The sequence below is a fragment of the Chroicocephalus ridibundus genome, chromosome 3 (genome assembly GCF_963924245.1).
Source record: "Chroicocephalus ridibundus chromosome 3, bChrRid1.1, whole genome shotgun sequence".
NCBI classification, from domain to species: Eukaryota; Metazoa; Chordata; class Aves; order Charadriiformes; family Laridae; genus Chroicocephalus; species Chroicocephalus ridibundus.
This window is the reverse complement of record NC_086286.1, coordinates 49,084,565-49,111,627: the sequence shown is the minus strand read 5'-3', so window position 1 is coordinate 49,111,627 and position 27,063 is coordinate 49,084,565. Positions and strand designations below refer to the sequence as shown.

Below are 27,063 nucleotides of genomic sequence, written 5' to 3'. Positions count from 1 at the left end.
CCCTCCCCAGCTTTCCTGTAGGTCACCTTCAGATACTGGAAGACCGCTATAAGGTCTCCCCGGAGCCTTCTCTTTTCCAACATGGTAACTCTTCCAGGAAATAACTTCTTTATTCTAGTCTTTGGCTGATTTTAGGGTTTTCCCCTTCTAATTTAAATCAGAGCAAGCAAAATTCTGATACTCTTTCAACAGTTAATTTGTAATTGGTCAGCATTCTATTTTAACTGATGTACTTGAAGGTTTAATCTTACATTTGATTTATAGTCAGGTTGATTCTGAAAATAATTTAGCGACAAAGCAGCTCACAAAACAGTGAGCACGTATGCATAGACTTCATGATAACTAAGTCACAACTGCATAAATAGATTCTTTGAAATAATTAATGCTCTCATTTACAGATTTGACGCATTTCAATTATTTTAAGAGTAGGATTAGAAAGGATTTGTTGAAACACTCCCTTTACTGTGAGCGAATAGGATTATGACATTTAGGCACCTCTGTTTTCAACAAGAGCCAAACAGGGATTTAAGACAGATTTTTTTTATACCCCACTACCGCAAATTGGAAGTGACTAATAGGGCATCACAGTAAAGCATTCTTCTATTTTGCTGGCCTTAGGCAATATGCTTAATACAACCCAAATCTTTTTTTAAGTAAAAATCCCCTTCAAAAAAAAAAATCAAACACACCAATTCTTTAAAAAAAGCTTTCTTTACAAGTATAAAGCTCCTGGGAAGGAAGTTACTGTCTTCTAGTGTAAAAGCAAATATTAATAGAGACAAAGGAAGGGGATAATCTGATGCACATTGGATGTATCTCTAGGCTCAGATTCTAATCCTGAAACTGCAAAGTTATATTTGAGGGAGAAGTTATTTAGCCAGTCTGTTATAATAACTGATTTGCTGATTTGGCTTCACCTTCCTATCACCAGCACACAGTACCTGCTTGAGTTAAAAAGTTCCACTTCTGGTTTTTTAACTTAAAGGTCACATACTGTGGAAAAAAAAATAATAAAATCAATGGCATACAGACCTGATTTCCTCCGGCATTATGACATTCATAAACTCCAACAACTCCATCTGCAAAGTGGCCCAAAGTGTCAAGGCAATTGGTACCCTGCTGCAAAGCCCCAAAAGCTATATCTTGATGATCAGGTACCCTAAAACAAAACCAGAAACATGTGATTAATGTAATTTCTTTATATTTGTCTTTTTTAACTCCTTGTCTTTACTCAGAGTATTTTTAAGATGACAGGTTAAACATGAGTGATTACTACTATCTGGAAATTTCAATCATCTTCTGAAGAGGGAAGGCAATTATCTGTTCATGAACTGATCAAACATGAGTAAACTTGCAAGTTTAGGACAGAATATAAAGAGACTTGTACCAGAGAATGAGAATGAACATACAAATCCAGCACAAAAAGCAAATTAAAGATGACTTATCATCATCATTTTAAGGTCACTCAAGCTTAATGCTATCAGTTAAGGTCATCAAGCCCTCTTGCTCTTTCAGCCAAGCTAGCTTGTGGCATAAATATGACATTTTACATTTTTTCCTAGACTGTTTTTACTGAAGTGTTAGAAAAGTGAACTTGTGGGGTAGAACCCATGAGCTCACATCAAAGAGTAAGGCATATTAGCTCTTTTTAAAAACTTCAGACTATGAGTGTAGTAATTCAACCCAGCAGAATGAGCACATGAGAGATGACACAGTGTAAGACAGCATTACACTTCAGTAGTGCTTATGGTAGCACATTTTCCAGAAGAGCTTGCAAGATGTATTTTTTCTGACAAATTAAACAAAAATAAATATCCTCTGGCACTTTTAAGAGAAAAATAAGGAATAACTTACTTCCTCAGCATCATCCTGGTTTATGAGACTCTCTAGTACGTGTCGTTCTGTACATGTTTCACTAGGACTGTAATGGCTGGTGCTTTTGCATTCCAAGCCTAAATGCCACTAGCAGTTACCTGACTCTACTGACATGACATGCCCCCAGGAAAAAAACAAGTATTCTTAGAAGCCACACAGAGTATCTTACCATTACACTACCAATATTAGGTTGACAGCAGACAAACTAGTTTACAGACTCATATCTGACAGACATACTTATTAACGGATTATTGAACAAAAACCTTTTTATCCTTCCAAAAACTGTTTCTCCCCCAAGGATTTTTCGTTAGTCAGCATGCATTCATGTTACAGAAACTGTTAAGAGATGTTACCCCTCATTTCCGTCTTCTCACACACCTTCCTCAAAAGTTAGCGATTATCCAGTGACAGAGAACAAGAGACAGAAAAAGCAGAAGACTCAGTTTCTTAGAGTCTTAGGCATCTGCCCTTGTCTGCCAAATGTAGAAGGCCCTCTTGTCTGCTGACTCCCGTTAAATTGTACTGTACTGAGATTCAGTCTCCTCACTCAACTAGGCATGTGCTTTGGTGAAGGCGAAAGCTTTAAAGGGATGACAACAGGATACAGAACATCTCTGAGCAAACAGCTTGTGTAGGAGACTAACTTCAGGCTCAGGCAAGTTGGGTCCTTTGGACAGTGTTCTCTAAAATAGCACGACTACAGCTGCAGTAGCAGGTAAGTAGAAAAAGGAAAAGGAGCTTACTAGGGGAAAAATTTCTCTTTATGAATGGAACTAATAAAAACAAAAGCAAGTAAGCCTGCATGAGGCATTGATTTCACGAATAAATTAAAAAACATCTTTTACATCCAAGGAAGGGGAAAGAGAAACTGATGATTTCTGGTGAAGGGAGAAAAAAAAAAAAAAAAAGAAAAGAGAACTCCATACTATCTCCGATTCAGCCAAGACTCACCGTAACTCAGGATAAACATTTTCAAGATACCACTTGAAGGGTTTGCAGCTCAGTCTCTTTCTGAGTTCCATTCGGCTTTGAATACTGGAGGGGGAAAAAAAGGAGCAGTTTTCAAAGTCAGGCTGTTGTCTTCATATACGTTAAGGAATACACAGAAAACTCAAGAACAGTAGAACTATCTCTTAAAGAGATAACATGAGACCTAGCACTGCTTTCACCTCAGAAGGTGCTGTCTCATGAGGAATAAATGAATAGGACAAAGAAGCACTTGTGACTTACTTGCCATAAGGTACATTCCTGGCTGAAGGCACTGCGGCGTAATAGAAGTTTTTATACTCATCCATCCAGACTTCTGCTGCCCTGCGTGTATTTCTAGGGACAATGATATGAAACACACAGGTTATATTTTGTCTAGCTGCAATTAAACCATATCATTTATCCTTGGGTTGATTTTAATCCTTCCTAGTACTACATAGTCAGCTGCCTCAAGCCAGGCAAAAGATTCCCTATTAAAGACCCAAGTAATAGAAAACCATTAGAGAGTAACACAACTGAAATCAATGCGTTTATAATGAAATTTATGTCTTTTCCACACACATCACTACTTCAAGCTTTCATCCAGAATTTAATACGCATCTTGGAGTTCTTTCTGCAAACTTCATTAAGTTGTTATGTTGTTGTTTGGTTTTTTCTTTTTATAACAGTACCTTGTCAGAAGCCAAATTCAGTGAGTGTTCACCTGGATAAGCGAGTTAATTGGAAACATAAAAATCTCAACAATTGGCAATATCTAATAACATCTTTTACCTTTCTGAAAGCAGATACGCTAACAGAGGTAAGATCTATTTTCAGTCTTCGTCCTATTCCTACCAGCAGGTCACTCAAAGTTCCCAAAAGACAGAAGCTGTCATGACACTTAAGGCTATGAGCCAAGCAAGTCTGCTGTAGTTGAGGTAACAGAGGAAATCCAGTAATTAGAAAATATTTTTAATGTTTTAAAATTCAAAAGATCAATTATTGCAATAAATGTGAAAAACACTAACCCAAATTCTTTAGTTCTAATCAAACACATCTCTAACTAAAATTCCTGTATTTATGTAACTGGTGTCTTTAAATCTCCTTTTGGACTGCCAGAGGGTAATGCCTTTTACATGGAAGCCAGGGGATGGAAAAACTCATTTACTTTTATTGTTTGTAGTTTTATGCTTAGAAAATTAAGTCTTATTTCACTTGCAACTGCCATGCTCTGAACTTATTTTACATTTGGCAGTAAGTTAATCTAAAGCAACTGGAGTAAACTCAGTCAGCCAATAACTTCTTTAATATGATTTTCCAATCCAAAAGATAAAAATTAGTCAGGAGCTGAGGAAGGAAGGACGTGGGGAAGGAAAAAAAAAACCAAACCAAAACAAAACTCACGGGACAGACCTCAATTGTTTGTTTGTTTTTTTTTTTTTGTTTGAGGACTGATTTTTCCTTGCAAAGATTCCTTTAAGCTTTTTGTAAGCAACATCCCATTCAATACAGATTACAGAGCTATTTCAGTTTATCTGCACTTGCAGTCTCTCAGGCTCGCGTGAGTGAGAGTCAGCCACTCAGCACCTGCCCCTGTGGCTTGCTCAGCAATCAGCTTGGCTGCCCACAGACCAAACAGATTTTAGTGATGGGAGAGGAACTATTCAGTTTGCCAGGGTTTAACGACTCCAAAGGCACTGTCAGGGCCAGAATGCATGCCCGCATCACGCTTCCCCATACTCAGGGACGAACAGTTCAGGTTTAGTGTGACACGCGTACAGAAACTGTGTAGATGTAGAGAACTGCCTAAACTAGTAAGACCGCAAAGAAGGCAGGGTACCGAGGAACAAAACATAGGGCGCACTCAGCACTTAATGCTGAGCTACAGTTAATGAAACCTAGCACCGGGCAATCCGAGGCAGCTTCGCACGGAGCAGACTGAGGTCTGCAAGGTTTATGAGCTCGTCTGAAGTGGTGTATTAAGGTAGTGCATAATGGTCTAACAAATCCTGCCAGACACAAGCTGTGTCCGCCCACACCACAGAGCCAGGATGTGGTCTCCCCTCTCATGAAACAGGACTCCCAGCCACTCATCCAGAACCACCAATTTGTTTTGGCTGCCAAAAGGCAGTGCATACTGACTAGTCAGCTAAAAATAGGACGCTTACCCAGAGCACCCCAGAACAAATTGCATACAGTCAAGGGACAGATGATGGTATAAGCTAACAAGTCCCGACTGCAAGACTAGCACAGATTCCATGCAGCAAGTTTCTTGGCACCATCGTCCTACACATATCTGATAATACCTGTATTACATGGGTATCCCATTACCTTACATTTCTCGTTCTCTCATTGCTAAAACTGATTTTAAGGCATTCTGTTACATTGCTGTTACATTGGGTTTGACACCCAAGAAAGCTGACCGATGAGGAAACCAAATATACAGCAACCTGTCAACCCTGCTTTTAGGTGATATGCAACTTTTGTAGGTCAATTGAAGAATAATTCCAATGAAACAAAGAATTTTAATGGCGTTTCAGAATTTGAGACAGCTGGACAGCTAAGGACACAGGTAATAAACTACTTGCAGAGAAAGGTAGAGCTGGAAAGGGATGTAAGTACCCAAGACACAGTTTGCAGGCTTCAGCTGCTCTCAACATTCAAGTACGTGAGGGATCTCGTTTCAAAGTCATTTTGAATACAAATGACTGCAAAACACAATGTGCCTTTTAAAAAGGCCGTCATAGTAATCGTCAGGATGTTTAAGTGATCAAATCACAATAATGATTTGATTTCACCACAAAATCCCAAAGCTTTAATCCCAGTATGAATGCAGAATCTTCAGTCCCTGCTAATACGATGCATTTCTGATGTCTGCTGTATGCTTGCATGCATACAGCCACACCTTTTTCCTTCTTTTTGGTTGAGCTATGTTTAAGTACCTATTTAAAAAAACCAAACAAACAAACAAAAAAACAACAAAAAAAAAAACACCACAAAAAAAACCCCAAGAAAAGCAGAATCTTGGCTGGAATAGAGATGTGATGTATTAAGATGTAGATTTCTTTGCTAGCTTTTGTTTTCCTATAAGTACTATTATTCATTTCACTGTAGTATAAGATACAGATCTCAAAGAAAAAGACCAGAAAAATCCCTACTATAACTACTGGAAGAAACAGGACAGTGACTTTATTTTAGCAAACAATTAAATGAGAGTCATCTTGGTGGCATAACCAGAGTGGAAGAGAAGAATTATACCCTAAGGAAGCTCCTCAATCTAAGGTGAAACACAAGTCCAAATGCATCGGCAGCTTACAACGTTTTTAGGAATTTAAGTACAACTGTGCTCTGTGTGTTGCTTCATGTTAAACAGAGTTTGGGCTCCATATCCTTTCAAGGGTGAACAAACAACTTTATTTGCAGCTCTTAACACACAGAACCTTTAGTTGAGACTTGTACTTCTTCAGCCCCCTGAGAATCAAGTCCAATTCTCTAAACCAAAACCTACAGTAATTCTTCAGCCACAACTGATATAGCCTTGGTCAAAACCTCCACCATACACTTATACAATACCTTCATCCATATTACTTAAAAAACACTATGAACATGAATCAGAATTACTGTTCTCTTTCTACAGAGGAGAAAATGAGGAAAGAGCTCAGTATTTCAGCTACTGCTGAACTTTGTATCAACAGCAAAATTAATAGGCATATTAATCTAAACCCTTGATACCTCAGTTTCTTAGGTCTACAGAAAAAGCATTTTTAAACATATCACAGGAAAGGCAAATATGATATAGGATGAAGTTGCCAACAGACTGGCACAAATGCCAGAATCAGTCTACATAATCATTTGCATATCACATACTGATCATGTATTAACAAAAAGCAAACAAAGCATATTCATAACTTAGTGTATTCTGGCTCTTAGTGAATGATGAACCTTTCTATAAAACAAAGATTTATGAGACAATTCTGAAAAGAAAGCCTCCTTTAAAACCAATTAAGCAAAGTTCTCAAAATCGATAGAATGCCAAGCTAAGCGTTCCCTTTTTTTCTAGATTCTCAGGCTGTGCCTACTAGAAGTTTCCCTTTTTCAACTTTCAGGTTCTTCTCTCAATCTGCATAGTTGCTTCAAAGTCATTAATTTCCTTTTAATTTTTTTCCACGCTAGATAATATTGCAAATATTTCTAAAGAAGAGATCCTTAAAATGAAATTACTGCCACCTTCTGATCATCTGAAGAAATCCAAAATATTGCTATTTAGCTGAAGACTTAACAGTTACCTTGCAAACACGGTACCACTCCCACCGGGAAACGTGTAAGGATGCTGTTTGCGGAATACATGACCCACTCTGCTGCAAGGGATGATTTCTAGGCTCCCACCACATTGCCAAACTCTGAATGAGATCTCTGAAATAAAAACATGAAAGACCAACATCACAAAATACTGTAATTTTGTAGTATATTATTTACAGAGAAGGCTTTCAGTGATTATTGCTGAGAAGATCAATAAGATGGTTTTCTGAGAAATTATAGGATAAACAAAGGCATATTTCAGCATTTATTATTCTCCAAGCTTGAGAGAAATAATTATAATAACTTGGAAGCAAACCTGTATGTCTTCTCTTATCAGAGGTTACCAGCATTCCCCAAATTCATAAACCACATTGCAATTTGCCAGAGTACATTAGGTCTATATGTACTATTCCTGTGCTTTATCTAAAGGGTAAGCAACAGTAGGTACCCTTAACAGACAAATTAATGTTCTAGCTGATAGCAGAATTTTTTAGCTAAAGATGGAACAACACAGTGGAAAAAAAAAAAATCAAGGCATGATAAAACAATCAATAGATATGAGCTGCTAACTTATTATAGCAGATAACCAAACAGTCCCAAACACTGGCCATGGAAGGTGTTATATCAAGTCAATCTTTATTTGAAGACAGACTGAATAAAAATGCAACTTCTGCAAGCTGAAGGTTATGGACAGTACAATTCTCAGCCACACTAGTGAGCTTACCCACCTAGTGAGGACAAGAAGGTCTAGAAATATTTATACACCTTTCTCAACTTAGACCTTTGGCAGCAGAAGTCACCTGGTGCTGAGAGAGCTTTTCCTCATTCACTCCAAATAAGCACAGTCAGAAGAGTGAAACAGTGCTACTGGATGCAATTTTGATGATTCCCCCTTTAGTCCAGCAGGTGCTGCCAGTTATTGAGTGCTACCTTTAGTTTCAAGCCTCTTCATAATCATTCAGTATATTTCCACAAATTAAAAATGATAGTAATAAATGCCTCTAATTTAAATTCAGTGTCTACCTTTTATGACTTTTAAGTGCCATTCCATCTCCCATAAGTCTTCCCCTCACATACACAAAATTAATCTTAAAAACAGCATTACTTCAAAAATTAAATTTACAAAAACAAAACAAAACCAAAAAACAACCCCAAACATTAGAGAGCATGTCTTCTTGATGGTCTGTCCACAGAAAAAGAAAGAAAGAAAAAAAGAGGTGTTGTGATTTCAGCTGTTGACAGTGCAAGTCAACTGCCTTTCTTCTGAATAGCCTTTACTTTTACAAGGATAATTTCCTGTTTGTTTTACTTCAGTGATAAATTCTGTTGCATCAGGGCCAATTAAGCATATTCATGAGTCCTAGACAGTCAACATAATCCAATCTCCAGACAGATTATCCTCCAAAAATATTAGTGACAATATTGTCCTTGTCAGTAATTTTTGGTCTTGATCTTCCACTTAAATTAATATGAGAAAATAGGCAAAAGTATTTTTAAAGCCATTGAACATGACGTTCTCTGCATACATTTTTCACGGCACTGACTTCATTCTTACACCTCTTATTTTGAACTTAGAATGAAAAAAGTGAGAATCGCAGTAAATGACTGGTCACTGCTTCTATTAAACAAGTAACAAAAGCACTTCTATGTTTCTACCAGAATAAATTACACACAGATAGAAGATTTCAGGCTTTCCCATATCTAGCTCAAATTTCATCCCATACTTCTAAAATTGTGAAAGCAGAGGAGTAATAGTTTTCTTGTACCACTCTGAAGCATTATTTATGGAGTTTTGCTAGAAAGTTCATATAGTTATTAGCCCAATGTGAGGACAAGCTAGTGACAGAAGACAGGGAGATCTATCAAAGATAAAGGCTTTTGCGTTAGACAAGTAAGTGCAGACTAAATGCTTGAAATCTACTATTAGACTTATTTAAGTATTAGGAAACAAATGCCTCTGAAATGATGTAAAGTGAGATTCTGGTTAAAAATGAAGGTCAATGCAGTATGCCTAAAGCTCTTTCATTTTAAAATGATTCATTTGAACATTTAATCCAAAAAGTCACTGTCATCTATTAAATGTATGTGGGTATTGAAAAATTATTGTTGTTTAATAAGTAATTTTGAAATACCTTGTGTCAACTTTTTTCATTATTCATAGCTTCCTCTACCGTGTACATTAATTTGATTAATTCTCCTCCATAAATTCCCAGAAATGTAAACTTACACGTATACTTTCCAACACCTTAGATTCTGAAGATTCTCAAAAAATGTGAAAATGATGAAAAACAGCTCTATAGAAAAAAGAGCAAGGGACTAGTAAATAGGGAGAAGCAAACTAGTTCTTATTTGCACCAACATGGCTTCTAAAGCCTATGTGGATTTTTTTAAAGAAAAAGGAATGTACAGCAACTGAGACTTAAACACCCCACAAATTCTCAACATACTCAAATAGTGGGAGAAGAAATGTTACTATTGTATCAATGTCAATGGACAGTTTTTCATTAAAAAGGCATAAACAGCACATCAAACATTCTTCAGTTGCATGAGGTTACGTTACACCTCTCAATAACAGATTTGCTCTTTTTATTGTAGTGTGTCATCAACATAAAAGATAGGGAATGTCTCTCTCACTCCCTGATTTTAGCAAAATTAAGAAAGGTCCAGGTTTTCAAACTAGACCCAAACTTTCTAATGGTCCCTCCAGCTTTCCAGTGTACTCCAATCCTTCTCTGCTTATTAAAAAGCATTGTAAAGATTCTGAGAATTAGAGTTTAGGATTTCAAGACAAGACTGAACAAACCCTGATCCATGTTTTGTACAGCAAGCACGTGTCATCAGTCACATTTAGCAACAAACTGAAAATGCACTGGGTCTTCATGGTAACGGTAAGAGCTGTCTCTTAGCTAATTTAGGGAAAATACTGCAGGCCCATCTTGAAATTTGTGAAGTTGGGACTATACTAACATGTGAACAAAATCTCATACAACAGCTGCTCTGTACGTGCTTGAAGGAAAAATACTGAGTTTTATAAAGCATAAATATAATGTATAGAATTATTTTGCAAGTCCATCTAGCAGGTTATTTGCATGAAATATCAAGCTGCTGATCCAGAGATACGCTTGAGAGCAAAGAAGCGTGTGAGTACACATGTTGAATTTTAAAATGCACATCACAGATTTCCAGTATCTGGTGCATGTGTCATTTATTGCCAATAAAATCATTCGTCACATGATTTTTTACTCATCTTCAGTTAGTCTGGCAGCTATGAACAAATCATTAGCTGTTTGCTGTACTGACTGACTTTGCCTTTTCAGGGAGCAGAGAAAAGGCACCCCAAAGTCTCCATCTCCTCCTTTCCACGGAGAAGGGGGAACAGAATGCAGCAGCAGCAACATAAACAGTCTTCTCATCTTGAGTAAGGAGCTGTTGCTTGTGCCCCTTCCTGCTATCCAGTTCTCAATTATGAAAGCAGCTGCTAAATTTTCAGGAAAAAAAGCTTTGTCGCTCACGTACATGCTTGCAGCTAATCAAATATTTAAGTGCTCTAGTGGCAAAGGAGGTTTTCAAAGTGAATGCGAGTATTGCTGTAGTAAGTCTATCCAATAACTTTCCAGTACATTTAAAAAATGAAAAATTATGATATGCATATGAATACAATTTAGCAATATACAGCCATAATAGTGAGAAAACAGAAACACAGAAAGCTATTGTTGAAAATACATAAGAGCTTTCTTTGAGTATTGCATAGAAAGGTCAGAGACTGGACTGTAAGGATGCCTCCTTCCAGCCTTTAAAATCCTTACAGGAGTGTTAAACATCTGGTTACCACGTCTCCATGCTTTGTGTGCTCTATACAGCAGACGTTTCCTTGTAGGCCAAGCATACACTCAATGCATATGAATATATCAGTAACTCAAAATACTCATGGGTTTTTACAAGTTCAAGATATTTTAGGATTTTGCAGCTAGCACGTGCAGTAGAGAAGTTTCTATCCTTAGAACTGGTCCTGAAAACACACTACTTTGAACCATCCCTACCCTAAAAAAACTAAATTAATGACAGACTGGAAGTCTTGAGAAGTTAGACAGTTCTGGTCCTCTCAAATCTTTTTTGTTTTAGTACAAGTATACCAGTCTTAACTGGAGAAAAAAATTGCACAATACAGTAATGCAAAGCACAAAAAAAAAACCCAAACAAAACAGTACTAAAGTCAGATCTAACCACCAGGTCAAAGAAGAGATGGCTAAAGCACAAGTTCTCTCAGCCCCTGCTCCCTCTTCCCTAAATCCCACTCACTTAAACATCTGAAAATAAGGAATTACAGCAAAAATGCCTTCTCAACCGTAATTATCTTATAGGGCTAAAGTAGGCATTTAAAATTAAAAAAGTCACTAAGTTTAGATGTCAGGCAGTATAGTATTATTAAAGTTAAGAAACAGATTATTCTTCAGTCAGAGTTTTAAATGATTTCTTAAGCTGTAAGAACATTAAACTCGAACTCCTGTGTTCTACTTTCAACGATTAAATTTCAATGACTTCTTAAAACATGCCTTAGATTGCCAGCATTTAAACATTATTGTATTTTAATCAATAACCTTAGATAAGGAGATGACTTGCAAACAAGATAGTGTTTTTGAAAATCCTTTTGAAAGGATTTTGAAAAATCCTGTAATTTTTTTATTTTATCAGCCAACTTCCATTAAAAAAAAAAAAAAACACGGTGTAATGAACAAATACTTTTATTCTCTCATATTTAGCATATAATTCCTACCTTGTTTTAATCCTTTAATTGAAACAAACTTTTTGTATTTTGCCAATGATATATGTGAAGTTTTAACTCTGGTTTTAACCCTTTTGGCACAAAATCAAGGAGACATGAATCCGTGACAGTAAAGGCAATGATGAAAACTTGCTTGCTTTCAAGACTGATCCGAAGGTAAATAATATACATACCTAAGTTTTCTCCACCCCAAACATCCATCATCATGTCATACTTCCCTAGTTGTTCAAAATAAGATTTGTCCATCACAAATAACCCACCAGCTATCATGGGTGTCCTAAACAAACAAGAAAAAATAAATTAAACACTTAAAGAACCATGAACTGGGAGGTAGCTATTATTTGCACCTCAAGATTAACATCTCCTTGAAAAAATTTGCAATGCTTTCAAATGCAATGAATTTCGCATCTACCACTTCAAATGTTGTCTGCACACATTTCTATAGCATATAGAGTGCTATGACCACCATCAGAGGCAGTTCCCAATCTCCATTTGGCTCACAAGTTCCTTATGTAAAGGGTGGCAATTTGTGCCAGCAATAAAGCATTCAAACTGATGCCGTATCTTTAGCCCTCAAAACATGCCAACTTTTAACAAAAAGCGGATGCCACTCTGTTTAGGGGAAATAATCTACTAGTGTGCTTTAAAGTATTTTTTTCAAATACAATTTATTTCTGAAAGTCCCATAATGCCACACAAATACGAATGAAATTTCAATATTAATGAAAGCTATAGTAAAGATCCCCTTTCAGACTCAGAGAAGATGATTTTTAACTTTGGTCAGTTGCAAACTACAGTCTTTTAGAGGGAGAAATGGTGGTTTGGACATACTTTATGGGAGCAACTGGATTTCCCTGCCGTGCTCTTCTTTGCTCTGGTGTCATGTAATCCCACTTGAACACCAGGTTCCAATCAAAGCCTTCAAGGAAAAAAAAAAAAAAAAAAAAAGAGTAGGACGTTAAAAATATTATGGTCATCATTCAACTTGTAATAACATAATGTTGACTGAAAAAAATAGGATCTGTTACTTAAAGGAAAAATTTAAACTTTTAAAAGCTTCTCGGTAAAAAACAAACAAGTAGGAGTCCAGATGAAAGATAAAGAAGTTGACAGGAAAATAAAACAAAAAGTAATCTCAAGTTCAAAATAACTTTGATTTCTCTTGTTGCCATCTATTACACGAAGTAAGAAACCCAGTCAACACGTGAAAAAAATGCCTTATATATGAATCCAGTGTCTCATATCCTTAAATCAAGTAGAACACCATATGAAGATCTTCCAGCCATTTCAAATGCTCCTAACAGTCTTTACTGTTCAACTCCTATCAAATGATCACATATTTGTGTTTACACAGGCTTTATGCAGTACTCTTGCTACTCCTCTATCAGCAGAAACTCTGTACCGTGAAGGTCACAACAGGTTATGTAGCTCCCACTTATCTCATTAACGTTCATTTAACTTCCTGCCTCCCCACTGCGTACTTTAAGTACATCACTTTTTGAACCTGAGGCAAACGCTAGAGCACCAAAATCTTACTTCCCTTATGTATGCACGTATATGTGTGTACACACACAGCAACAGCTGGCCTGGTCCTTTTGTGAGTTTAGCACAGAAGAACATAAAGATCACTAGAATAGACAAGACCAACGGATCACCTACAGCAGCTTTCTACCTGACAACCATTTGAATTAACTCCTTTAGGCAATGATAACGCAGCTGGTATAAGACAAACTTCCTACAGAAAACACTTTCATAACAGTTTCTGAGCTGGGTTATGCCCATAAGCATGAACATCTATTAAAAAACTACAGAAGGTCCATAGCCCTCTCCCAGTACACCTAGCAAACCAGCCTTATACAGACTGCCTGCTGCAAAACACATTTAGATTCTATGAAGTCATATAACGAATGATTTCCAGATTTCTGGTGCACAGATGTCAATAGTTTTCTTTCTCCAGCATGAAGATAAAGCAATTACTTTGTGGGGAAGTGAGGAAAAAGCTAAGGTAAACAGACAACAATTACAGTTCTACAAACTGTCTGTCTGCATCCATAAATGTGCACAGTAACGATTGATGCAGGGAGTTAAAAACTAAACAGTTTTCATTTTAAGTCACAAGATACTTATCACACACAATACAGAAATTATCCCGAACAGGCTTTACAGCATGCATGCCAACTCTCTCTCTCCATGTTTGAGTATTTCATGAAGTGTTGCACTGTAAAAATGAAAGACTGTCTAACTACTCCAAAACTCAAGTAGCAAAACAGTAAAATGGCTACAATCGATAGTACTGCAAAGCCTCCAGCATGAAGAGTAAAATGAGTTCCAATATTTCCATGCAGTTAAAAAGTCACATTTCATCATACATATGCAGCAAAATCACTTGCATCTGGGAGACCTTGAAAATACCTACTCTTCTCTGGCAGAAGCGGTAGAGATACTGTTACGTATACTCCAGTGAACACAAGGGGTCTCTTTTGGAACACAGCACTCTGTTACAAAGTCTGAACAAGTGTATAAATTATCTACCCATAAAAACTGGTTTTCTGCCTCCATTTTCACTGACTCTGGGAAAAATCTGCACTCAATGAGATAATATCAGTAACTCTGTAAAAGGAGTATTTTTAAACACAAGTGCATATCCAATATGAAATTCTATCCAGTGTAAACTGCATCATAGGCATAGTCTAGATTATTAGATCTCAGTTAACTATAGTTTATTCCAGTGATTAAAGTGTTTCTCAGGGCAGCATAAACATTTTTGCAAATCCACCCTCAAAAAAAAAAAAGTATTTTTAACATGAAGTGCATGGATTTAGTATTGGCCAGACTTGGGAAGTATTTCAGCACTGGCTGTTTTAAAATGTTTGTAGCATTTGCCAGGTTGCTCGTCTTGGGTGATTAAGTCCTTTCAAAACAGGCCAGGCACAACTGCTGTCCCAGCTGTCTCAACTCTCCCAGCTTCAGCCACACAGATACTGTATCTAAGGTTGAAAGCATAGTTTGGTCTCCATGTTTAGATTTGGCTCCAGCAAGAGTCCCGTGATGCCAAATGCTGTAGTGCCTCTAACATGGTAATCTGTCCTCTGGGAACTGAAAAGAAATATATTATTCATGTTTCAACAGACCCCCAAATAGCTTTAAACAGTGGTATGCGCAACATTTCTATTGTTAACATTAAAAAAAGGCAGCCTCTCACTACTTAGTCCAGAAGTATGGAGGCTCCAGGTACTTTAAAAAAAAGAAAAACAAAATTCAAAAAAATAGTCTATTTCTATTGTGTGCAAGGGGACAAAATGAAAACAAAAGTTAAAAAGATAAATAAGTAAATTGTGAAACCGTTCCAAAGATGAAAAGTGAAAAGCAACAAGTGAAATGATCTCTCAATCTTCTCCCACTTCACTTGGGAAGAATTAAAGAGCATGAACCCCGCAGGAACCAATCGAAGGTTTCAATGAAAGAATTCCTCCTCCTACTGCAAACAATAAAAGCCGCATAATGGTATAGAGATTTCCATACTCAAGGCATAGTGAATAGATTGGGTAAAAGCCTTAAGGTTTTAATAAAGCTGGCACACAGATAATAGCACAGAACTATCCATTAGCATACTGTGAATATAAGCACTGTAGGTGTTATTTCAGAACATTAATTAAAAGGATTAGAAGCTCTCACCTTCAGATCACTGACTGAAAATTGAAGCATATGTGACATTTTGCCAATATCACTTTTATTTTATTTTACTGGAACAACACTTGGTGGCCAGTTAGGGACTAGTAACTGATAGAACAGGCTCAAAATTTGTTTTTCCTTCCTCACTCATTCAGAACAAGCTGAAACACTGTGGCAACTGCAATGCGTAATTTCTACATTGTGGTTCACCTTATACCTTTGAGCAGACAGTTCAGTTTCCAGGTTTGTGGAACAATTATTTCAGGAAAAAAAGAAAGGGTGTGTGTGCACAGAACAGCTGTTTTAAATGCTAGATTCTTGCTTACAGTGACAAAAACCAGGGAAGGATTTTTTTTTTTTTTTTGAGAGAGAGCTTCACAAGTCTTTTTATTATTTTCTGTCAACAGTTTACACTAGCTAGACATAGTGAAACCGTAGTACTTCTAAATTCAATTTAACAGGAATTTTTGTAACTGTAAAGGTATAAATACTGCAAATTTTCAAAGTCACATGTTACTCTCTTCACAATTACAGATCATGGCCAACAAAAACATTTAATTTTAAAACACATTCCAAAACGTTCTGCTTATTTAGAAGAGTTTAATTTTTTTAAGCAAACCAGCATCTCAAAAAAAACTCATAGGCACTGCATTGCTGATGGGCTTCTAAGCTAGAGAGCAATTAAAGCCTATCTTATCTAAAAAGAGAATCATAAGCTCTGGCCATAAGCTTCTTCTGACACATTTACACAATCCTACAAAGACTGGATTCAGTACTGCACATTATAAAAAGGCAGCATAAACTTACAAGAATTAGTATAATAAAGATGAAGTGTTTTAAAGCAGAAGACAATAAGGCCAATTAAAATCCAAGCCTAAAACCAACTGAACTATAGAACTTAAACTAAATATATGAAAGGGAAGAAGAGTACATTAAGTGCCCATTCCACAACTGCAGTGATCATGAGTTTTGATTCCTGATGCTTTTTTAAAAAAAAATTTGTATTCCAGTACAGGTACATACCGCCTTTTAAATCAGCTGACGCCCCCACGTACTGGAAGTTGTCCATATTAATTACATCAATAATAGGAGACACAACTCTGGTCTTGTCCTAAAATAAATATTAGAAAGTAATATTGAAATAATGAAATCAATATATAAAGGTTCAGGCAAGATGAGATGTTGAACAGTGCAGCAGGATTTCATTAGCACGTCTCCCCCAGCTATCCCTTCACCTTATGGGTCTGAAAAGCCAGCGCTGGGAATAGCATTACTCAGCTCTGCTTCAGAAAGCAGAAGCCACACGATATGGCTGGGAATCCTCTTTCTATTCTAGGCTACTTATATTCAAGTAATCCCCCTCTTCTGACTTGCTCTTGAAGAAGGCAGCAAACTTAAAGTTCTAAAGGCAGTGAAGCAAACAGCACTTCCATTCTTAGTTTTAAAACTAGCTCAAAGAAAAGAAGCATCCAGCCAATTCATATTTTCCACAGGAAATCTCTAGCCACGCAGCGTACTACGGTCTTATTATTTCAACCTTTAAGGAACACTTAGGCCTTTCTGCAATCAGAAAAGTCTTAGGTTAATGCTAACCCATTTTGCACTAGAAGAATCACACTTCACAATCGGATACTTAGATAGGAAAGACAATCTAACCCCCTCCCCTCTAAACTAATGAATGCTATTAATCTCCAGCAGCCAAGATTCCAGTGGTACAGATACTACATTCCTCTGTTGAACCATGGTCTCGTATACTACTCTGAGCAATTTTAATTACCTCAGCTGATGTTTTTGGCAAAGCAGTTTAAGAAAAAATAAAAATCTTTCCAACAACTCCACATGCATCATCCAGTAGGATCACAAGACATCAGTACTCTAAAAAAAGACTCATCTAATATTAGAAATGCAGTATCATGGTTAAGCCAGTTTGTCTCCATCAATTATTAAGAGGGGAAAAAAAAGTTACAATTACACACTGGAGCATAACTTCTATGGTAGTTTGATGGAACATTTTGATTGAGCTCAAAATAAAAGTTTGAGCTCCACAATTCAACATCATTCAGAGAGCACAGATAACTTCAGAACAGTATAACACCAAACGTGTGAATGTAAAAAAATGTTTTGAATAAACAGGAGATATTTTGGTAACTGTTAGAGAGAAACAGGTCTCATAGTTAAAAAACCCATACCAACCTTAACATGTCTATTTTAAGAATTTACTTCATAAGTATGTCTTCAAACAACAATACTTATATTCTAAGTAGTGGCTCAGCAAAGCAAAGCATCCCTCTTGCTAATCAGTATTATACAGAACAGATTGGAACCAAACTAGTACAAGAATAGCTTGAGCTCATAACGTGAGATTTATAAGCCACTCTTAGTCAAATGCTTTGCTTGGTCCAATAACGACATCAAACGCCCATTGTCATTTATTGAATCTTAACTATTCAACTTGTGCTGATTTTAATAAGCCCTAATTCCACAGTTGGCATTTAGTAGGTCATTCTGCCTGAGTCAGCAAAAAGCCGCTAACTTCTTATCAGCCAAAAGACGAATTCAAGAGAATCCAAACTGAAGACTAAGCCAAAAGCTGAAGACTCATTACTGATTTCTATATTCCTTTTAAGTATCACTGCAGCTATATCACCTGGGCCAAATATCTGCATTTATGAGGGATACAACATAAAATCTAATCAGGTCTGCTACTAAGTATTAATTAGCTTGGTCTAAAGCAAACTGGAAACACAGACAAAGAGACCAACCTGTCCTATTCCCTCATCGATCACATCTTTAGCTCATGGTTTTGTTAGCTGTAGCCCCAAGTCTGTGCTTTTAATGGCAAGCATACAGTTTTGCTGTGTTGTACTTGAGAGCCAATTATGACTTACTGCACCTTAACTGCAAAATACTGTGTGTGCGTGCCCTCCCCTACACCACTAAAGCACTTCAGATGCACCCATGAGCTTATTGTAGGCATTCTATGTACAGTGACAGAATTAAAAAACTCCTTTATTTGAAGACTGATGAATTAGAAGATATCCAGTTATTCACTATATATCCATCAGCATGAAATACAAAAATGAAACTACCCTTCCTTTTTTTCCTCCTTCTTTCCTTAGCTGAAACTGAGACATCTTATACATCTATGCCCATCTCTAAAAACCTTTTCTGACAAAAGTGTGCATTTTCTCAGGTGGTTGTACTTCACACAGTCGAATGTGGTGGTAAAAGTTGCCCAAGCTATCAGGTATCACATTAGCTGGAGCTTCAGTTAGGCTCCAACTTCTGTCCACTGTGCTGAGTAAGCGGGTATCATGCTGTCTCTATACCTTTGGGAATTCCTCAGGCTTTTACTGCTGGTCTGATTAGTTCTAACAATGTCAGTGCGACACCACAGTAACACCACTTGCTACACCTAACGTATTATTTAAACAACTTACAGTTGTTTCTCCAACAGACAAAGAGCCAGGTTGTGAGCATTCAGTTTGATGTACAACCACCACTTTGTTAGCTTGGAAACATACTGTTCCTTCCATGATTTGAAATAACAGATTTGCTCAGCAGCAAAATAGACAAGACTTGCACATTCTTAAGGTGATGCTTTGCCGGGCACTACAAAGTTGTTAACACAGAAACTGCCAAAAAGAGCTTGTGGGCTCCAAAGTACAGGGCGTTCATTCACTTAAAATACTAAAAAGCAGATGTTCCCTTTAAATTATCCTAAAGCCAGATACTTATTTATCCATAGTGTGATATTAAAGTAGAAGTCTTATGTGCATTTTAGGAACAAAAACACAAGCAAAAAGGAACTCTCTTTGTAATCTCCTGTTTCGTTCTGAGGGGATGATGCCATAATTTATAATGGAACATACAATTGGAAAATCATGTGCTTCTTGGTGAGGATAACGGAAAGAAATAGCCTGTGAATACTGCAAGTTTGTAGTGCCTGGAAATCTGTAGCAGAATATTTCATTTTAATACTTCATAAGGAGGTTATGTATACTCTAGAGACTTTGACTGTTATATATTATTCTCATAAACCATCAGAAATTATCCTCAAGATTCTGAATACATTGCTTCCTCCCCCCTCTAAAAATCTCAAGACACTTCAAAGATTAAGCTTCACAACAGTCTCAAGAGGAAAATATAAATATTTCCCTTTCAGCATTGTGCCACTTAAAGGTTGACACATTCAAGGTCACAAAATCCGAGACAGATATGAAAAAGCAATCCACATCTCAATTCTTAATTTTAGGTCTTTCTTCCTTTTAAGATCATCTTTGTTTAAAAATACCTTCCTAAAAGTGATATAGGATTTGCAGCTATGCTATGAAAACAGATCAGTTCAGTTCCGCACCAGAATCTTCCAATTTTTATTTTTCTCATATAACTGATGCATTATAAGAATAGAACATCAAAGTGATTAGAAATTGCAAGTGGAAAAAGCCAAGTAGACAAATGCTCATGAAATAGCTAGTTGTTACCAATGTTTTCAAGACTGTGTGTACTTATCACTATGTTGAAATTTTGGGACAATCAAAGGGTTAAACTCCAATGGCTCCTCATTTAATCTTCCTTAACCAATGCACACACACAAAAAATCTAGAAGTCCTAAAATATAGCCTTAGGGAATCAGGCAGAAAATCATTCTCCAGGAGGGAGCAAAGAGGGAGAAGATATATCAGCTCCAGGTTACACAGTTATCTGTATGTTCTGAACTCTACAATATTCACCTTGTATGTATGTTGCTTCTGCTTTAAGCCTTTACTCAAATTGCTGAAGAAAAATCCTTAGCAGTGTCAGACCCCTCTAGGAATGTTAAGCAAGTATGATCAATAGACAAAGATACATAACCAGGAAATCATCTTGAAGAAAACTGTGGGATGGTTCATCCTTCAATTGAAGAGGAGCGCGTGATGCCTCAGGGGCTCCTAACACAAGCAAGAGGTCAAAGACACAGCTTTCTCAAGTGGTTACAGCACATAGAGTATTGTAGAACTGATTCTATTCAGACTGTTCTTGGATGCTGTAAGTTTTTTATATTGTAACACACACAACTAATCCCCGAAAACTCTGACAGAATCAAATGCCAAGTGGGCAATTCTGGAAGGAAAAGATAAAAAACTCCCCACGCTTTCCACTACATATAGCACAGATGCAGCAGCTCATCAGAAAATACTCTCTTAGTGTCTAGTAGCCCTAACCTGAAAAAGTTACCTTTGAGGTCAGAGCAGAAATGAGTTCGTATCTGTTCAGCTTCTTGTCACTGACACTATCCAGATTGTTTAGCCTGGAGAAGAGGAGGCTGAGGGGAGACCTTATCGCTCTCTACAACTACCTGAAAGGAGGTTGTAGTGAGGTGGAGGTAGGTCTCTTCTCCCAAGTAACAGGCAATAGGACAAGAAGAAATGGCCTCAAGTTGCACCAGGGGAGGTTTAGATTGGATATTAGGAAAAATTTCTTCAAAAGGGTTATCAAGCATTGGAACTGGCTGCCCAGGGAAGTGGTTGAATCACCATCCCTGGAGGTATTTAAGAGGTGGGCTTAGGGACATGGTTTAGTGGTGGTTTTGGCACTGCTAGGTTAATGGTTGGACTCTATGACCTTAAAGGTCCGTTCCAATCTAGACGATTCTATGATTCTATGAAGAAAATGCTGCCAATTAAGATCAAGTAACATACCGTCTGCACTGTGAGCAAAACCAATCCATTTAAAATAACAAAGAACTATCATATACTATACATAAACATTGTCACTGCCTTAGTTATTTGAACAAGCAGAAAGCTTAGAAGCTACCTTATCAAACCCCATACCTGTTGGTTGGGAATCTCCCCAGATGAAGGTAAACTGGAATTCCACATCAATTATTTAACAGTACATCAAGTTTTAGCAATGGAAAACTGTATTCATACAGATGAAAACTATTCAATAGCACATAAGATTAGCATGTATCACAGTGACAATTATGAGGAGCAAGTTTTGAAAGATCTAATAATTCATGTGCTGCTAAAAAGTAGCTGCTACACAACGCAAAACATGCACCAGTTTCTCCCACCAAGTATACCATGTGTAATGCTGGATCTTCACAAAGTTGTCAGCAATTTAATAAAAGGCTTTACATTCTGTTATTATGAAAAGTTAATGCTTTTTCATATCCCATATCAGTTTCGGAAAGCTAAATGAGTGTGCCCTGACAAGCAACACAGTTGTCTTACTAAAAGCAGGGTTTTGTTGACCAGAACTACCATTTCTCTTCTGATTTCTCAAACGGGTAGATGCTTCAAACCTTTTACACAAAAAGGCTTGAAAACAGTTCCCACATCCTAGAATCCATTTATGAATTAGCTTCAAGCATTCTCCACTTCTTTCTCAGATGTATTTAATGCCTTCAAGTTTATTTGCCTAGTTAATAATTATAGAGAAATTTCCCCAACCCTTCTGAGACTGCAACACTTTACAGGGCCACAAAAATAGAAGTGCTATGTTACTCATGCTGAAGGGCTTTGTAGGCTCTAGGTATTTTAATAGTCTCCAGGTTTGAGCTGATTAAAGTTATTTCTACTCCAAAATAGGATTTTAACTGCTGATGTGTCTTAGGTGACTTACAGTATTTCTGGAATGCACAGTAAAGCATCATAGAACCAAACAGAATAAGGAAAATCAGTCATCAGTTGATATGCCAATGGAGAACCTACTGAGTATAAGGATTTAACTTCCTTATACCCCTCCCCTCCTTTTTGGGGGAAATGCAAAGGGAAGTGTAGGGAGGATAAGCAAAGAACTGGGCATTAACAAGACAGAGTAATTTAGCAAAACCACTTTGACCAGAGCATTTTGAAAGAAAGCCCTTCCAGGAAGAGGAGTTTACCAGAGAGAGAATGCAATAAAGAAAGAAGAAAAACCCTGTTGTCTTGAGTCTTCCCCAGTGCTTCTTAGGATCACACTTGATTCACTTACCACTTCAGCTAGATCCTCCAGAGGAAGTATAACCAACCCTTGGAGAAAACAGTATACTTTCACTCTCAATACTCTCAATTGCTTTTCTGGGACACAGATTAAGCGTCATTTTCACAGAAGCTGAGAGCCCACAGTCCCTGCCAATTTCCATGAAAATTTTAGTTTCACAGCTCAGCCTCTCTCCTATTATCACACTGAATCTTAATGAGACATAAATACTCAGGTAAACTGAATTACTTTGAGATAATATTGGTTGAGAAGAAATATACTTTGCTCTAAAGATCTTCAACGCTTACAGAGGAGGTCCCTAAAGAACCAAAGAAGCCTATATTTGAATTGCACGTAAAGATAATAATAAATATTCACATTTTATGTTCCTGTGTTCACAGATTAAATGAACAAAAAGTGGGTTTTAATCACGAAACTCTCTGATCATCTCCATCATCTCACTTCAGAGAAAAAGCTTCCTTAGAAAAATGCATAAAATTAATGTAGTATAAACCAGATGGCTTTAAAATTTAAAAGCCGCTCCTTTAGGAAATTACTTTAGAAGAACACTACTAACCTCAGCTACTCTTTCCAAAAGTGGTTCCAACCAGTGTTCATTGCATTCACAGTGGCTATCCAGGAAGGTCAGTACTTTTGCTTGTGCTGCATCTGCCCCTCTGACACGGGAGCGCATCAAGCCTGAGACGTAAAGATAAAATGTATAAAGTATTTATTGAGGAAAACAATCTACAGTAGTGAGAAACTATTGCATTCCAAGTTAATCATGAATTAAATTACTTTAACTCAGACAGGACAGACACACAAGTTCCAGTGTCAAAATGAGAATCTAGTTAACAATTCAGTGAAATGACTTCACAACAAACAGCCTGCAAGCTTCCAACCTGCTGCACCTTAGCCTACAGGTTTCAATCTGATTTAAGTAGAAAAATTAAAGTACCTTTTTGAAAAGAGTGATACACAAGTACAGTCGGGTCTGCATTACAATAAACAGTATTTATACTTATAAACATTATTCGAGGTGAGTCCTAAACCCAAACACCTTTCCTACAGTTCTACAACAGAACTGCAGAAAGCACCATCATTAACTCAGCCCCCCCACCTTTTTGCTGCCCCCCCTACCCCACGTCTCCCAGTTCTCATCACAGTCTGGCCATTCTTCTATCGTCTCCTTCCAGAAATAACCATGCTTCATTAATTCATCTCTGAGAGCCTTCCCCCCACCTCTTTCAACTGTCTTTCTCCTATGATTCTTGTGACTCTCTTGTTTTGTGGTTTGGTGAGTTTTTGGCGTTTGGTTTTTGTCTTAAAACTTACCTTGAAAATTTCATTTTCAGATACACTGATGCATATTTTTAAGTATGAATGAAAATTCAGTTCATCTGTGTATACATTATAAAGGTAATATTTACAATTACCAAAAATTACTAAAAAATAAAAATAAAAAAATTGTTACTTCATCCCACTTTTCCAGTACTATTATCTCCATCTTTAAGTGCTGTACTGATCAGGGGAATGATATCAACTTACTCAGAACCCTGCAGCCATGCATGTCCTAAGAGGCCTGCTTTCCTAACAAGCCTTTTTTCACAAGTATATCCCATCCCAAACAAAATATTTAAACACTAAGAGCCCATCAGTTTGCAATTACTAATTACAGGACAACACAGGTTTTGTGCATGTCATTTCCAATTTCTGACAATCTAATGATTCTAGCTGCTCCCTAGGCCAGGCTGGCAGCCTAGGAGATACAGCACCTATAAAAATAAACAAGCACATATCTGCTAACTCAGTCAGCTATTTCAACTGTCAACTCTCAGTTATTATTTCAAACAGCTGTAGAATAACAGTTGCCTGTATCTAATACTTTAAGCTCCGTAGCCAGGAAGCTGCTAACTGAAGGGCTCAGTGACATGGGACAATAATTTACAAAGCAACAAAAGGGAAAACAAAAAAACATAAGGCAAGTTTGTTACATGGCAGACTGGCTTCAGCAAAACTGGCATATATGGTCCCAGCCTTCCTGGCTACCCAAACACTCTCAAGTCTGCCAAACAAACTGTGTGCCGGGCTGTCCATCAACTGGATCCTTAAAATGATCTCTAGTAATGGAACCAGCAAAAAAGGAGAGCTATTTTTAAACTGGATCGTTTCAAACATTCATACAGTTTACAGTGAGACTTTACTTACAACAGAAGCAGGTTAACTGAGGATTCAGTACAGTAAGAAAAAGGAGAGGGGAAGGGTGAAAAGCAATTTCTCCAGTCAGGAAAAGCCAACAACGGGCAACTGCACACACAACAGTATGGAATTAATCTGGATTACTGTTTTGATGTGCACAAATGCATTTGTTGTTATTCCTTACATTAGTAAGTTGATTTATAAAGCGAAAATTGCCCCTCCAATATGGAATATATAGCAGAATGTTCCTTTAAAAAGACTTGATGAAGATTAACAGAGAAGGCAGCACAGAGGAATTTGTATCTTCCTTCCCCCAGATAAAGCCTACCTTCTCGGCGATCATTTCGAAGAACCCGCACTTTTTCAATTTTTCCCAAGAGAGCACCATCCTCAGCTTTAAAAAAAAAAAAAAAAAAATTAAGAAAAAAAAAACAAGTTATGAGAACCAGTTTAATATCCAACACTGTATACCATAAGGGAGGCTGTCTTCAAAGAAAAACAAAAGCTTTGTAGTGGAAAATATTTATGGTCATAAATAGTTACATATAAAATACATGCTTAAAAAAAAAACCCACCTGCTTGTCTCACCAGAAATTAAGGAAAGTCACCAGGCTAAGAAATTACTACCCTCATTATGTTATTTAAACATAATTTAATTTTAAACTCTTTAAATTTTTATTTGATTGTATTCTCTTTGCTTACTTTAGCCAGTTTCTACATTGCATAAGGAAAAAACCACTTTTATAGGATTAAAAAAAATAAACAAACTGATGTTTTTGCACATAAGAAAGTTCTCTTTTTAACAGCATTAAGGCTTAAACCTACCCTAAGCTAGCTATAAGCTAACAATGCAAGTGTAGACACTAACTTCCTTTAAGAAATATTACTCAGAGGTCCATTTCAATTGTTGAAGTTTGTATTATGATACCCTAGTAGTTATAAAACCTTAACTTAATTTAGATTCAGTAAGAATTTTTCCAAGAGACTGATGGAGACCAGCATTCATTTAAAGCAGTGCTACAAAAACACTTGGCGCAAGCACCATGGGTTTAGTATGTTAAGGCTATTTTCAATTACATACTCCACTCCTTCAGCTAGCAGGAAGCAATAAAATACACTTGAAGTATTTATTAGAACTCTTCACATTTCCACAATGACAGATATGAAAGAATTGATAACTAGTTTTAGATCAGTCTCTGCAAACTCCTATTCACGTTAACCTTTCTTAACCAAGTCACCTACTAGCATTTACAGAAAGTCTTACCAGAATAAACAAAGTCAAAATCCCGTAAAAGTACTTACAATCATTACTGTAGTCATCTACCAGTATGATTTCCTTAATAAGATGTGATGGGCTTTTTTTAAGGACACTGAAACAGATTAAAAATAAGAGTATTCAAAACCAAGCAGTCTTAATTTTCTACAATAATGTCATAAAAGCAGTTACTTCATTAAACCACAGTAGAACCTAGCCAAGGATGCTATCTTCAATGTTGGCTTATTCTTACAGAAAAGAATCGTGAAGAGAGGCACACATAGAATCATTCCCCTCAGAATTCCAGCCTCCAGAAGTGAGTGGATTAGACAACTTGTAACATGGAAGTCCTGCAGATGCTTTAGGTCAAACATCCCGTGAGAATCCATCTTCCCCGAGTTTTTCTTCAAACAAGTTACACAGCCAACTTCCAAACATCTTCTGGTAATCGGTTCCACATTTTCATGCATTTGCAGTTAACAGGAGGGATTTTATTTGTTTAATGCTGCTATTTCAGAATGTAAGAACCGGAGGCATGAAGGAAATTAAGGCTCAGCTTTCCCTCTGCAAACGGTTCAGAAAAACATAATGGATTGTTGCCTCCCTTGCTTATCATAAGGTATTATCTGACACAAATGAATGGCCTTTAGGGGGAAAATAAAATAAAAATAATTAAAGTCTTTCTTAGGTATACCTGACAACAGTTCGAAGCAAAGCAGATCTTGCCTCATTATGAAAGGTGATCACCACGCTAGTGGCTGGCAAATCTATCCGCCATTGTTTCCGTTGACATCTGAAAGACATAATACCCTGTCATTTAAACATAGTATTTACATCCCATGCTTAGCAGACAGCCTTCATCATGAAGCAGTTATCTGTTATATTCATATACATACTATATCTACCTAGGAAGAATGAAATATCTTCTTTGAAGGTGAGATTATAATCAACTCCTGCCACTTTTGGTAGCTGTCTTAGTACACAACAGCCTAAGAAGTCAGTGTAAAATATAGGCAAGTTCAGAAAAGTCACTGGATTATCATCACTGCAGTATGTCGTAAACACCTTT

At 37.0% G+C, this 27,063-nt stretch overlaps 1 protein-coding gene across 1 annotated transcript in view; it reads right to left on the bottom strand.

Annotated features, from left to right (window-relative positions):
- GALNT2 (polypeptide N-acetylgalactosaminyltransferase 2) overlaps positions 1 to 27,063 on the bottom strand; it is a 97,225-nt gene that overhangs the window by 4,582 nt on the left and 65,580 nt on the right. The window contains exons 4-14 of the mRNA XM_063329060.1: positions 26,689 to 26,787; positions 26,042 to 26,109; positions 25,068 to 25,133; positions 23,118 to 23,239; positions 16,619 to 16,706; positions 12,755 to 12,842; positions 12,097 to 12,200; positions 7,128 to 7,254; positions 3,106 to 3,198; positions 2,827 to 2,910; positions 1,033 to 1,159 (exon numbers count right to left, since the gene is read on the bottom strand). Coding sequence (XP_063185130.1) covers positions 1,033 to 1,159; positions 2,827 to 2,910; positions 3,106 to 3,198; positions 7,128 to 7,254; positions 12,097 to 12,200; positions 12,755 to 12,842; positions 16,619 to 16,706; positions 23,118 to 23,239; positions 25,068 to 25,133; positions 26,042 to 26,109; positions 26,689 to 26,787 — 1,066 coding nt within the window. The remainder of the gene's footprint in view (positions 1 to 1,032; positions 1,160 to 2,826; positions 2,911 to 3,105; positions 3,199 to 7,127; positions 7,255 to 12,096; positions 12,201 to 12,754; positions 12,843 to 16,618; positions 16,707 to 23,117; positions 23,240 to 25,067; positions 25,134 to 26,041; positions 26,110 to 26,688; positions 26,788 to 27,063) is intronic.